This window comes from Squalius cephalus (genome assembly GCF_949319135.1).
Source record: "Squalius cephalus genome assembly, chromosome: 1".
NCBI lineage: Eukaryota > Metazoa > Chordata > Actinopteri > Cypriniformes > Leuciscidae > Squalius > Squalius cephalus.
In genome coordinates this window covers 45,085,802-45,101,456 of record NC_137122.1, presented here as the reverse complement: position 1 = coordinate 45,101,456, position 15,655 = coordinate 45,085,802, and the positions used below count along the sequence as shown (strand labels likewise).

General features: G+C 37.7%; 1 protein-coding gene across 2 annotated transcripts in view; it reads left to right on the top strand.

Annotated features, from left to right (window-relative positions):
* The first annotated feature begins 214 nt into the window (after positions 1 to 214).
* The window catches only part of fam171a2a (family with sequence similarity 171 member A2a), a 40,543-nt gene continuing 25,102 nt past the window's right edge, over positions 215 to 15,655 (top strand). For both annotated transcript variants that reach the window (XM_079885718.1, XM_079885717.1), the window contains exons 1-2: positions 215 to 469; positions 12,879 to 13,106. In XM_079885718.1, the coding sequence (XP_079741844.1) occupies positions 370 to 469; positions 12,879 to 13,106 (328 nt within the window). In that variant the 5' untranslated portion in view covers positions 215 to 369. The remainder of the gene's footprint in view (positions 470 to 12,878; positions 13,107 to 15,655) is intronic.

Here is a 15,655-nt window from a genome sequence, read left to right as displayed (position 1 = left end):
ACTAAGCAAGCCAGAGGTGACAGTGGCAAGGAACCCAAACTCCATCAAGAGACAGAATGGAGAAGGAAAAGAAAACCTTGGGAGAAACCAGGCTCAGCCAACGAAGGACTGGAAACGGCCTTCAAATGATTCAAATTTCAAAAGTTGCATGAGCCTCGGTCGACAGAGGGCGCACGGGAGCCCTGCACTCCAGGATCTCGCCCTCCCTCCATCTGGGACAACAGGACTGAAAGAAGCGGAGCAGCCGTACTCGGGAAGGGAGTGGGCATCAGTGGCAACCGCACTTTAGAGCAGTCAGTCTTCTGCCATCCCGCAAACAAACATGGATGAACTGTTACTTAAGGAGGATCTGACGATGCCGCTGTAAGAATGCGTCCACCGCACACCTCCCGTTCCTTTTTTCTTTTTCTTTTCCTCTGTAGTTCTTGGAGGACGCTGGCGAAATCACTGCCGACCCCAGGACCAGTTGGTGAGTTTGATTTGAGATTGTAGCATCCGTCTTTGAGCGGGATATGTTTGTGTAGAGAGCGTGTAGGACTTTATTATGTAACTGCCGCATTTGGGCTCACAGCAATTTATCACGCGCCGTTGTTTTTGCGCACATTTACTTTAGAGCCTTATGGGAGTTACAGTTTGGAAACAAAGGATTTCAAACTGTTCGGCCCCTCAAATGACCCCTCCGTGTATATGTAAATGGAATAAGTTTGTTCAACAGGCCCTGAGCTTCAGAAACAAAGTTGTGTGTGGCATTCTTATCTTAATGTAAAAAAGTACACAGTATTTAGTAACTAACTATACTAAAGCTAGCATCGTTTCGTATTTTCAAGCCCACCCAAAATTCCATGAAAAAGAAAGTTAACTGAGCGGCAACATTGTTCCCTATCGGCCTCTCTAACTAACTAGTTCTTAATCATTTGAATTAATCTATGTATTTAGGCCTACGTTAAAAGTAGACATAGGGGAGACCTGGGCTAGTTGTCACACTTTTTATTCCAGAAAATATTTTTGATATTTTTGAAAGTTTGTTGAGGTACAAATCCTTTTTATAAAAATCTCTCTTTTGCATCTAAATCTCTGTTTCCCCAGCTCCACCAGAGGAAAAAAGTTCATTGAACACATGTTGGTCTTTGTGACAACTTGCCCCAGTGAAAACCTGTCACAGCATATTGTGGACTTGTCAGCATAATTTAAAGAGTATTATTATTATGACAATCCAAGAATAAAAATGTAAAATGTAACACATAGAAATAGAAATACAAAACCATTGCTTTAGCCAACAAATATTGAAATATAAGAGAGAAAAAACACTTCTATTCTGCAAATATAGGCCTACGTACAATACATGCACTCATATTTGAATCAAATTTGTTTGTCATTAATGTTAGTTTAAATAAATATATTTTATCTTAAAATTAACATAAAAAAAAATCAAGAATAATAATTGTTCTACTTTTATTTACTTGCCAGTTTGTCAACATAGCACCAAGCGGATCTTTAAGAGCTGTTTGTGCAAACTCTTTTGTGAACCCCCTTTTTTCCTCGGCGACTTCCAATGAATATTAATGTGGGCTTGAAGCGTCTTTTCTCTCATGTGCACTGAGCAGCTCACAAAGCACAGATATTTCGGCCTATTAGTTCTCCTGTATCTCTGAGTCATTTAAATACAGAAATGTAAAGAAAGCCTAAATACTTGAAACTTTGACTGTCAGCATACTTTTTGTGGTTTGTAATCTGAATTCTGAAAAGTCATCAGAGGTTTTTAAGCTGACATCAAAAGTTAATTTACCGCTAGCCTGTGTACTCCACCTTTACTGGGACCCTTTGAAGAAAGACCTAAAGGTGAAGCCACATAATAAAACCATGTGTGAGTTCCCTGTTCTGGAGCTGAGAGAAACCTGGGATGACGTTTTAAAAAGCCTTGGATTCTTTTTATCCATGTTTTATTGCAAAGCAGTCTGCTGGAAAGGGCTCCGCTGACTAAGCTCTCCTTGTTGTGCTGATGGGAAACATTTAAATCAGAGTCAGTCAAAAATGCGATGTTTTCTGAATTTTTTTTGACATATGAAAAAGTAAAATTAGATTTAAAAAATGGATCAAGGCACAAGCACAAGAGTGCATTATCATATCCTTCCACAGAGATTTTTTTTTTTTGTTCTATGTGCAGGATATTTTTATGCACATATTAAGCATGTCATACATATTAATGAGTTGTTTTTGAAAATTAATTTGTTCTGAAAACCCAGTGAGAGATAATGTTATTCCTCATCTGTCTATCCATCTGTATGTTCATCTATCTATCTATCTATCTATCTATCTATCTATCTATCTATCTATCTATCTATCTATCTATCTATCTATCTATCTCTATCTATCTATCTATCTATCCATCTGTATGTTCATCTATCTATCCATCTGTATGTTCATCTATCTATCTATCTATCTATCTATCTATCTATCTATCTATCTATCTATCTATCTATCTATCTATCTATCCATTATCCATCCATCTATCTGTCTCTGTCTGTCATGTCTGTCCATCTGTCTATCTGTCATCTGTAAGACCGTTTGTCTATCTCTCTGTCTGTCATCCATCTGTTTGTCTATTTGTCTGTCTTTCTGACTTTCAGATTTGTCATGCAGCATTAAAGTTTGTCTTACATAAACTTGGCCTAGGATTCAAAGACTGAATTTTTTTTTTTTTTAGAGTAATTATTATCATTTAATACTGTTAGATTGGGAAGACAGCAAGTAATTACCGCAGCATGACTAATTTTCTCACATAATTATAAACATTCTACATCCTTCTTAATTCATCCAAAGTCTGTACTTTTTTAAAGTGCGATATTGTGAAGTTTCAAATTAATCTGATTATGCTTCTTATTTTATGCAGTGCTGAGAAGTGGTCAACTCACCCTTTAAACACAATAGCAGGATGGCAGGGCAGCTTCCTGTCACTTCTCTAGTTTCATCATGACATTCAGGAAATTTGACACTGATTTTCACTTACGTCCTTGTGTACATATAGGATTTCTTTTTTGTGTGATCATAGATTTTTCAAGATCTTGCATCTGTTTAAACAGCGTAGCTTTACAGTTGTGAGGTAAAGGGTTGAGTTTTGGTTGTGTGAATCGCATTGAGGGATCAGATGTTTATTACTGACACGCTGTGAAGCATCTACCAGAGCGTGAAATATTGTTATCCTGATGGGTTTTTGCAGTGGCAAGGCACGCACATCCCTGTCCTAATCAAGTTGACACCTAGAGCCGCCACCTCTGATTCGGGACAAAGGCCTGGCGAGGGAAGGCCAGCCTAGACACTAATGCAAACTGACTGCTGGAGATTTTAGTGCATTGGTCTTTGCCTTTAGGCAGGTGTTGACCCTGCCCATTTTGCAGTTTTAAAAACAGCTGTATTGTTCCTCTTATACTATTTTTTGGTTTATATTCAAATCAGATTTGGGGTGGTTTCATTGAAACGTTTGAAAAAAGTGGTTTTGCTCTTGTGTTCATGATTGTGTAGGATACCGTCCAGTCGCCACATAGTAAGTCATTGCATTGTCAACTTCCAGTAGATTTCATTAGATTCCCCTTAAGGGGGTTTTACATCCTCCTCTCATGCAAAGTCGAGTGTTACCATGACAGCACTTGTTTGAGTGCTGCCCCGGCTTGCCACTCTATGCTTTTATTTGGGACACAATCCCTGCATTGTTCTGCATGAAGCTTTTATTAGATGTCATCGAAACTTGCATGACTTTATGCAGCTCCATTGAAATCAAATCAGCCATACAGATCATTTTATAATTGACTCTACAGTCAGGTTCTGGAAGTATATATCCCATAAATGTTCTCTACAGGGGAATTGTTTTTTTAATAATAACTTATAAAGACAGACCTACTGTGAGCAACGAGGTTGTTAAACGATGGTATATCAGCCCACATTATTTCAACGCATTTTTATCATCGAAATTCCTAGTGAAAAATGACATTCCCCATAATTCTTCAAAGAAATCGCCATGATCAGAGAATTGCAACAAGCCAAAAATTGTTGATGATTAAAGGTGTTTTCATTAACTCTTTCCCTGCGAGCATTTTTGAAAAATCATCGAATACGATTGACAATTAGCATACAGTTTGGATTGGAGGTATGGTTCCATTCTGGGCGAGAACTCCCTGAGCATCCATGCAGCCTAGCATGGATAAGAGCAGGGAGAGCAGCAATAACCCCCCTTGGGGTAAACAGAACAGAATCAACATGAATGTATGCAGATCATTAATTCAAAATTTTAAAGTACAACATAATTCGAGAAATTTTTCTTATTCAAGGGAATCATAATGCCAAATCCTGGCTGACGAGAGGAGGAGCTGGGGATGGAGGAGGGTAATTAGCTCCTGAGAAACGTGATAGCTGCTGATAAAACTGAAGGAGCTTATACAGTATATGTATGCAGTGATAGGCGCCGTATTCCTATAGGTAGACGTGGATCAGCTGAGAGTCAGCTGTTGCGAGCTTGACTAACGTGACCTGCCAGAACTGACGCTACGCTTGATTTCGTGATAATTTTTGCAAAGGCCCCATGAATATTTTGTAGTGTGAATATCTGAACATGCAATATTTCAAAAGAAAGAACAGCATCTGCTTTTAAACAAAAAAGTTGTATTATAGGTTCATGCATTTTCTTTTTATCAACACTTGAATGTGGGTAAGTTTCATAAAAAAAAGCTACATTTTGAGCAAAAAGCTGAGAAAATTGTGTTTTTGTCAAAGACTACATCCAGAATCGGATTCAGACCGATAATCAAAAAAACATAGATGGAGTTGTTCAACACCTATAATGCTTGCACAGTCCTATAGCTCATCCTGGGTCGACATTTCATTCCGTAACATTGGGCAGTTTTGATTTATATGCTGTTTAGTGTTGATGATCGCGTTATTTTATGTATATATATATATGCATATGCTTTCGCTTGTTTCTGCTTCTTCTTCGCATGTCTTTTGATCAGGAGATTCTGTACTATTTCAGAAGATGTGTAATAGCGGCCTCTGCCATATAACAGCGAAAAATCCCAAAATCCAGAAAAATTCACCAATGGCAGGGAAGCATTGTCTCATAAATGACGGAAAAATCCATCAGTGGTGGGGGGAGAGTTATCTGAGCGAGGAGTTTAACTCTTTCCCTGCCAGCCAGCGGCAGCATTTTTTATCATTTTCATAAAACTTTCATGGCCCCCAGAATATTTTGTTGTATGAATATTTGAACATGCAATATATCAAAAGAAAGAACAGAGCCTCTTCTTTTAAACAAACAAACATTCTAGCTTTTATTCTAGCTTCATGCATTCTTTGTTTTAATCAACTTGAATGTGGGTAATCTTCTTAAAAAAGGCTACTTTGAACAAAAAGCTGAGAAAATCACGTTTTTGTCAAAGACTAGCCTACGTGATTCAGAATGACAATCAAAACAAATGGAGTAGATCGAGTCCATCAACACCCCTAAAGCTGCACAGTCTTAACCACTTCCTAGGTCGACATTTCATTCGGTAACGTTAGACAGTTTTGATTTATGTGCTGTTTGATGATCTCATTATTTTTACATGCCCATATGCAATGCTGTCGTTAGAGTTGAACTTGTATTGAAATGGTTCCATTAACCACTATTAGAGAGTGATATGAAGTGAATTGAGTTCTGTTTTGTGATTTTGCTCATTTAAAGCACCTGCGTTGGCAGGTCATAGAAAGGTCTTTCTGAGGTGATGACGTCATGTGCTTTGACAGCAGATCTTTTATTTAAGGCTCTTTATAGCTGGGACTGTTTGTGGGCGGAAGGGTACAGAATAGCTTGGCAGGATTTTCTGGTTACACGGGCCGTCACATCTTTAAGGAGTGTGCGTCTGGCCATTAGCCCACCATGAACTCCCTAGGCAGCTGTTCAAAGGTAGGAATTTCTTTGTTGACACCAGACACCCTCGCGCTTAGAGGAAATGGCAGATTTATCAGCAGCAGAGCCCCTGTAAACCTGACCTCTGAGGAGATCCTGCTTCACATCATCACAATGTGTCTAGATGTTTTGATTGGTGGGCGTGAAAAGCTTTGGGAAAAATGCATGAAAAATTGGAGATTACATCATCTACATTAAACCCAAGATGGCCTTTTGCCCATAAAACACACTACAGCCAGACATATTCTAGCACAGCAGCTTGTTTATTATGTTAAATCTGTGTTTTGCTCAGTATTATTGTCTAATATGAGTTTAGTGATGTTTTGAAACAGTAATCTGGATTAGGCTTTAAAAAGGGTTTCTAATTTTGCTTGTAATCCTTTTTCGTCATGCAGTATTCTTAGCAGACTGTTACAGTTACTGTAACTCATTCAGTGGAAATAAATAAAATGTAGTAATGAAAAGCGGAACGATTCAATCATGTTATTGTTGATGCACAACATTCATGTTGTAGTTAATTATCTGTTAAAGTCATTTTAAATCTCGTACTTGGCTCTCTAAATGTTAAGCCTGTTTTTGTTTTTATTGATAAAAATGATATGTTTCTGCTGAAGCTTTTTTATTCTTGATAAATTGTCTAAATCTTTTTCTTTTTTAAGTGCCTACCATTGACAGAGGAAGCAAGCAGTCTTGTGAATTTCAGGCTCGACAAATATTTCCTCGTGCAGAAGTCTATATAAATTCTCTGAGCAACAATGGGTTCATTAGAGCTGAGTCAACACATTTCTGCTGTGCTTTTCCTCCCCGGGGTTGTATCAAAACCTTCAGAGACATTAGAAGATATTTTTTCACTTCCAGCAAAATCTGGCACTCTGGATGACTGGTTTATTTTTGCAGCCTTTTAAATCTGTAAAGATGCCAGAGCGTACAAGCTAAATGTGTACTAAGTCACAAGTCAGACCTTTAGCTATTTGATCTTACATTGTTTTTTTGGGTTTTTTTTTTTTTTCTTGGATCCTAGCAGTGTTTTTTTCCTCACATAACAACCAACATGTTGAAAATATCTGCAAAAGCTCCTGGTTTATAAGCATCTCATGAGGAGACAGGGACCACGTGCATCTCAAAGTGTTATCATCACATGAAGAGTGGGTGTGCCCTAATATTGGCATAGAACAAATAGAAGTATGTTTTCAGTTAGATAGTGTTTTTTTTGTGTGTGTTTTTTTTTTGTCTAACTATTGCATAACGTTTTGTCCTGCTGTCGGACCTGAGTTACTGTTGTCCTGGACAAAGGACATCATCCAGCTGGTGCTTAGGGAAAGGGTGAGGCTTTTGGGAATGATTTATGAGATGTTCTGTACTCAGGACTCTACAAAGCAGGTTTAGAGACTCTATCTATCTATCTATCTATCTATCTATCTATCTTGTCATTGTAAAATTATTCTATTATTTTTATATCTTAATTTATTTTGAAAATAAGGTAACACTTTAGTTTAGGGTCCAATTCTCACTATTAACTATAGCTGCTTATTAACATGCATATTACTAGGATTTTTATTAGTACTTATAAAGCACATATTACTGCCTTATTCTACATGACCATATTCTACAATCCTATTCCTACCCAATACCTGCCTTACTAACTATTAATAAGCAGTACTTAGAAGTTTATAGTGGCATAAGTTGTACTTAATAGTTAATACTGAGAATTGGACCCTAATCCAAAGTGTGACTGAAGATTAAAATACAATTAATTAGATATTTATGAGTTAATTTATAATTAATTACATAAATATTTTTTTCTATTACTTTATATATTTGTATTCTTGTGTAAATGTAACTATCTTGCGGTTTCCTTCTCTTATACCACAGAACACTGTGTCACTGACCAGGCCATCATTCACATGATCATAAGACGTTTCTTATATTTTTGTTTTGGTGGCTTATTATGTGGATACTTGTGCACATCACTCCAGCAACAGTAAAATATTTCATTTACAAATCAACTTAAATGATGTATTATGTTTTAAGTATGTATTATGTTCTGGCCAAATCTTTACTTGCTTTTGGTGCTGAGTGAATGTTCATTTTGGACCCTGCTACCACAAATACATCACTGTGTGTGTTTTAGCACTGAAATGTGCTGTTTATTCAGCCCTCACAGTAAGGATACGGCTACGCTGCCTTTACGTCTGAGCATCCCAGTGAAACCCAGTGGTTTTGGCAAACAGGGCTCCTGACAGGCAGACATTCCTGCTTGGCTATTAACACATCATTTAATAGCCTGCCTGAAAAAACAACAGGGTGGTCTGGAGCCATTGGTGACACCAGGACCACCTCTCAACCAGTTAATACCACCTTTTCCCCCATGGGTTTAACCTGTATTTCTGGAGATATAGAGCAGAAATTTGTCTTGTAGGACTTCCTAACTTGACCATCTTTTCCCATTTTCAATTCTGCCATAACACTTGCCCAAACAATAAGGCTTTACGAAACAAAACCAGAGATAAAGATATAGAGAAATTTGCATAAAGTTTAAAAAGCATAACGTAATGGTTTATATTGATAATTTTGCCATTTGAGATGTTTATGGTCTGTTGAGTGATACTAGAAGACATTTCAACGGGGTAGAAATCTTGAAAATGTTTATTATCCAAAAGTGAGACTTTGCAAACTGCTGGCAAATGTCCATTAGTGCTTCACTCCGAGTGCTGTGGTCTCCATGCAGTCTCATCAGCTGCCTATAACAAAAACACGCAGCCTGCAGGGAAACGCTGACGGCCACTGTGTGAGTGAGTGGAAGAGGTTTCGCTCCCTAATACAAGCAAATAATGAAGTGCTGTTTGTTTTAAAGAGACTATCACAGTGGACAGGACTAAACATGGAAAGAGTAGAAAAATGTAGGGTTCGTTTTCACCTTCCACTCAAAGGCAGACAAATATTTATATTTGCCAAATTTAGTTTTAGTTTTCAATAAACATTTAGTTGTAGTAAAATACGTTTTTCTGTGAGTTCAGTTTTCCGCTGAGGCTGAGAACTTTTATATCGCAGAAATGTTTCCTGGATTATTTGCGCCTTGCACTTCGACTCAAACAATAGACAGGAAATGGAATTGTGTGCAGGAAATCCTTGTGGCTGAGTGGAAGTGAAGATTCTTTTGTTTTTAAAAGCCTTTTCAGTTCTGTTAATGTTCTTCTGAGGAATCATGAATGTGTAATATTAAAAAAATATATATTAATGTAATAATATATTAAGCATGTCGCTGTCTCTGATTCCTCTTTCAGTTAAAGGGTCGATATGTCAGTCGATATTCTGATAAATAAATAAAAATCCATGCTCATTTTACCAATTCCAAACCACATCAATCTCAATAACTATTATTAATTTTATATGTAAGTGATAGGGCTATATAATTGTTAACGCGGGCTGGAAGTGAAAAACGTATATTCAGATGTGAATAATTATTAAGCAGGTTTTCTTTTACAGGTAAAATAGGCCAAAAAACTGATTTAACTCGAACTAAACAGTCATTATTATTATCTGAGAGAAGCATGCATATGAAGCTGCTGCTCATAGAGCATGTGAGTTATTTTTGGCGCCTTAGTGGGCTTGAATGGTCAAAAACACACACTTATGTGTCAGAATGCCTGTCTTTGCAAGTATCCTTCTAAACACAGTCGTTTATGTCTTAAATGAAGGTAAACCGTTAAGAAAACAAACGCATGTGTAACAGTATATTAGATCCGTGCTTTTGCTCTTAAAGGGACAGCAGCCTAATAAACCTGCTGCCGTCTGTCATTAATGTTAATCAAAGAACATAAGACAAAGAGAAAATCTCTCACTGCTCTTGACTGAATATATTAATAAATGTAGATTTAATTTACACAGTGATGACTATGCAGTGTTTTTTGCATTTTTGAGTACTTTATACAATTTATGTAGTATTTCTGATTTCTAGTGCTTGAAGTTTATCAGGTAGGTCTTTTTCATTTTTGTCTTCGTTCTATAATTTTTGTTCTATTGCTTGTACTTCGTTTCTTTGATCTTATTTTATAATTGACTGTTTACTTGTATCGTGATATAAGATTTTGGTCATATCTCCCACCCCTAATCTGTGGTGTGCAATTAGATTTACAGCCCATCACTAACTCAAAGGATCTTATTTTTTTAACCGAACTTGTATCCCCTCACCAGGAAATGCAGGGACCCATTTTTTCCCACAGTTAGCCTGCTGACATCTCCTAGTATCCATGGTAACATGCATCAATTGACCCATTTAGAATCAAAAGAATGAGAGGTTCTGAAGGACACTGCAGCATGTAAGCGTGAACAGAAAGCAAAACAAACATTGGTACGCAGTTCAGGTTGGAAAACATGACTTTTAAAGTAAAACGTTTTTTCAATAAAAATAATATATTTGCAGAAAAAAATGGAAAATTAAAAACTATATTTTAACTTCATGAATCCAGAACCTTGTGTACCCAGATCCCCCAAAAAAACTGGGCAAAGACTTGCTATCTCCCTGGCCTGTTTACATGTCTTTAAATGGCTTGTAAAAATTCTGGGGGGGGTGAACCAGGTCATCCGTTTCGAACAGTAAGCACATGTCCAGCAACTAAACCAGACAGTATTGCTGCATTTGCCCAGTGTCAATCGAACATGGTGGCAGACAATCTGGCTCACTGAGTAGAGACTCAACTGCACTCTATGCTTTATGGTCTTCAATGTAAACAAACCAGAGTACGTCACGTGTCGGATCAGGACAGACACTTCTAAACATAGTCATGTCATTTGTTCAGTGTAGGTCACTGGGTCTAGAAGTTTTAAGATAAACTCTTAGTGAATGTGTAGGTCAATAAGTCAGTAAGACTTGACTAAATTTTAGTACCATACACGGATGTAGTATTGTGTAGCTTTTGTTTGTGGTCCAGTTTACCACTTATCAATCAATTAGAAAGGAAAGATGGTCTGACTAACATTTAAAACTGGCATTCGTAGTTGCTGTCATGTGCTGTTGAGGGACAGGTAGATTTGGAATAGATTACGTGATTTGCGCCTAGCTGGGTGATTAAAAAACATTTAAGACAATTATTATAATATATTTTTCCTCGATAAATCAATAACAAGAGTTCGATAAATTTTAGATTTAATGTTTATGCGTCAAAAGTGGAACGAAACAGTGCTGCTCATTTCAACTACTCCACACGGACCATTTATCCGCTCGGCTCAAAGTTCAAATGGCAGCGAAGCTTACTATACTATAGCTGATGCATTTACTCGCTGGTCTCGGTCACACAACCACTAAACAGTGCTGTGAGATTCAGTGAAGAACACAAATATCTCAGAGATTTCAACTTAAAGCCAGATGAAACAGCGCTGACAAACAGGAGAAACACTGCCAATGATACAGTCAGAAGGCTTTTCAATCTACAAATCATTTACCATGGATTTACTGTAGTAACACTAACTGCACCATGGTATTATTGTGGTGGAAATGTGGCATATTATTAATGAAGACATGATTTAAACGTATTAAAGAAGTAATGGAATATAATTACAGTAATTTTTGTGATTAAGCTATAGCATTTGTGCATTTATACTAAATGAATCTGCTACTGTTTTTCATAAAAATACCATAAAAACCATTACATTTTTTACCATGGTAGTAGTACTTATTTTAGAACTTAAACATTTAATTTCAGCTAGTTGCAAAGGCAACATTTCTCGTTTTCATTTGGTTCTGTAACGATCACCAGTGAGAGTGCCCGGAATTACTATCAGAGGGCACTCCAACCCGGACAAACTACATCTCCCATAATTCTCTGCCGCCTGGACTCATCAGCACTCATTGTTTTCACCTGTGTCTCATCTTCTTGTTTACACACCCTATATAAGCCTCGGTTCTTTCCGTCATTCCCTGCGAAGTCTTGTTTAGTGTTACACTGCAATTCCAAGAATTCTCCTGGTTTTCTTTATCTTGGTTTTTGATCTTCTGTCCTGTTTTCTTGGTTTCCTCTGTTTTTGCCTGTGCCCCATGACCCTGTTATTGTTTGGACTGATTACCCAGTGTTTATGACCTTTGCCTGTTTTTGACTACGATTGTGGATTACCCTTTCAAAAAATACTGCATTTGGATCCTCAGCCTTTGTGTCTCAGAGCAGTTCGTGACAGATTCAAGTTCTTTACATTTTATTTTATTTCACTTAATGCTTATTTTATTTCAAGTAATGAAAATTTGTTTATGGTTTGTTTTAGTGAATTATAACCATGATTTGTACATGTCAGTTCTGTATATTCAGACCATACTGTATTAAAATGATTTATTTTATAAAAATAAATATTTGCTTTAAGATGCCATATTATGCCCTTTAACAAAGTCTTGATTTTGTTTTTGTGGTCTACTAGAATAGGTTTTCGTGCTTGAATGTTTAAAAAATATATTTTTTTTCCACATATTTTACATTGTTGCAGCACCTGTCTTCCCATTCTCTCAGTAATACTGTATACTGTATACGTACCCGTAATACTTGTTACGGTATATATGAAGCCCCTCCTTCTGCAAAGCTCAATGTGCTCTGATTGGTTGGCTGGACTAGTGTGTTGTGATTGGTCAACTGCTTTGAGCGTGTTTCGGAATTGTCACACCCCTTATCATAACCGCGAGTTTCGGCAACACAACTCAACCAGGCCTCGTCCCTTTTTATTTTTATTTTAAATAAAGAATATTGTGAAACTCAAGACTACAATCAAGGTGTTACATAGAGTTCAAAAACGGTGCTTACTGATACAGAGAATAACTCCCTTTGGAGGGACTTTGCTTTGTAACTTAGCAAAGACCTTTTTATGCACATTTTTATGCAACATTACACGCTAAAGAAAGTTGAAAATATAAAAAAGCATAATATGTCCTCTTTTAAAAAGCCTTTAATTCTTGTTTTCACAGAGGTGCTGATTAAAGTCCAGGTCTTTGATAACAGCGACCTGTCACCCCTAAAGGAATCCACAGTTCAGGTGTGTGGAAACCAGAGCATCTTGGCATCCAGTCTTGCTGGAGGAGATGGGATTGTCACACTTACATTCCTGTACCGGCCAGGAACGTGGGTCATCGTCACAGCATCAAAGCATGGATTTGTCACAAACTCAGCACCCTGGCATGCCAGTCGCATCCCGCGTGAGTACTTCCTGTACTATTGGAAGACTGAACTTTTTCTACATTGTGTTGGGGGGAAGCCTGCAGATTATTATTAGAAACCGAGTATTCAGTTTCAATCTGAAATGCACGCGCATTAACTGGACTTCCTGTCAAAACTGTTAGAGCAAGACCAGTTAGTGTTTATGGGCTTCTCTGGAATCATGTTAATCCCTTATTAAAAATGAGGGATATAGTTGAAGCATTTGACTGTAGATTAAAAGGTTCCTGGCTTCTATCTAGATTAAGGGTGAGAGAAAAAAAATCGATTCACAGATGCATTTAGGATTCTCTTTTCAACAATTCTGAATCGATAATGAATTTTCGTTTTTTTTAACTGCAGAATGCACTTGCATCTCAAATTGCTTTCATGACTCGAAATGAATGTAAACACAGTAATTTATGTCTAAAGGGATTAGACAGAAAGGACAAACATCTGATATGTCAAAATAGAGCTGTACATTAGTGTGAATGCGGCCGATTAGATGTATGTTTTGAAGCTATAGTATAGTCTATATAGTTAGCTGAAAATTCTTAAAGGGGTGGTTGATTATGATTTCACTTTTCTAACTTTAGTTAGTGTGTATTGTTGCTGTTTGAGCATAAACAACATCTGCAAAGTTCCAACGCTCAAAGTTCAAAGCAAAGGGAGATATTTGCTTTTTTTTAAATAGCTTTTTAACAACAAACGGCTGGTAGGGACTACACCACTTTCCTCCCGGGTTAGTGACATCAACCCTAGAATTGACATAAACCACGCCCCCGGGAATGCAATTTATAGATTATCATGACAGAATATGCTAATCAATGACTAGAAGATAGTTAACTCCACATCAGCTGCATAAATTCATCAACTAACCATTCAGAAATGTCCTGTTGCTTCTACATGTTGTCACCTCTTCTTGAGTCTCTCCATCATTGTGTGACTCGAACATAAAAGGCTAAAAGTTTAGAAATTTTCTGTGTGAGGTAAAAGGACACAAGCTGTTGAAGGTCCGCCCTCTGTGACGGAAGCAGCAGCTCATTTGCATTTAAAGAGACAGACACAAAAACGGTGCGTTTTTTCTCACCCTCAAAAAGTGACAATTTTAACATGCTATATAAAAATATATGTAGGGTATTTAGAGCTAAAATTTCACATACACACTCTGGGGACATCAGAGATTTATTTTACATCTTGTGAAAAGGGCATTATACCACCCCTTTAACATACAATTGTAGAAAAAAAATGCATCGATAATAGTTTTACCATTGTGCTGTAGCCCTCTGAATCGTAATCGAATCTAATCGTGAAGTGCCTAGAGATTCCCACCCCTAATCTAAATGCCCAAATTTTACAATTCAACTAGGTATCTGTCACCCTGAGTGACACTGGAAAGAAACATAAAACTCAAAAAAATGTATTTCAACCCCACTCTGATTTATATTCCATATTTACTTTTATTCAAAATATCTTAGTGTATTTTAGTTAAACGTATTATTAGTTTATTAGTCATTACATTGCCGTTTCGAGTGCAACTGTTAACATGGTGATATTTTTGCTCATGGCCTCAGTGAACTTTCTGAATCTGACGAGTGATTTGCGATCTGTTGGCTTCGTCCTATTATTTAGATCAACCATCTAGATCTGTAATCCAGATGGAGCTTTGCACACAAATGGACAGGAATGTTAAACAACACTCCCAGTGTGGAGCGTGCCGGCCCGCGTTGTGATACCTAGCAGCTGCTCGGAGTCGGGCCCCAGACGGCCGTGTCCTCTTTTGACTCTCTCGCTCTAAGATTGGCTTAATTCTGTTTGCACAACAGCATGCTCTCCTCCGCCCCTTTCTCTCCACCCAAACCCCACCCAGTTATGCGGTCAGACCTCTGGAGAGGGGAGGCAGTGAAATCATGTATTTCAGCATAAAGCTGTCTGTACGAGCAGCTGGAAGCCACTTAGCCAGAGGGGTTACAGATATGGAGACAGCCAGCAAATGTGACTCCATGTCGTGCCAGACCTGCCGGGCTGGTAAATGAAGGCATGTTTAGTATGACATTAGCCTCTTGGGGGGGCATTGCACACATTCCCATTGAGTCACACCAAATTAGGAGAGGCTGTCGAAAATGTGGATGACATATTGTGTAGATCAGGGGTGTCCAATCCTGGTCCTGGAGGGTCACTGTCCTGCAGAGTTTAGCTCCAACCCCAATCAAACACACCTGAACAAGCGAATAATGGTCTTACTAGGCATAATAGACACTTCCAGACAGGTGTGTTGAGGCAAGTTGAAGCTAAACTCTCCAAGACAGTGGCCCTTCAGGAGCAGGTTTGGACACCCCTTGTGTAGATGAAATTAAGTTGAAGGAAGAAAGGAAGTTATTAAATTAATTGAAATGTGAGGACACAGTCCCTTTACAGATCAATTTACAGGAATCAATTAGAGATTAAGATACTATGCCCAAAGTCTGAGTAATATTAGAAATGTAAGATATATTCATTGTATTGATGGCAAGACCAATCAACTGTCCAAAATGAAAAAAGTCAAATAGAG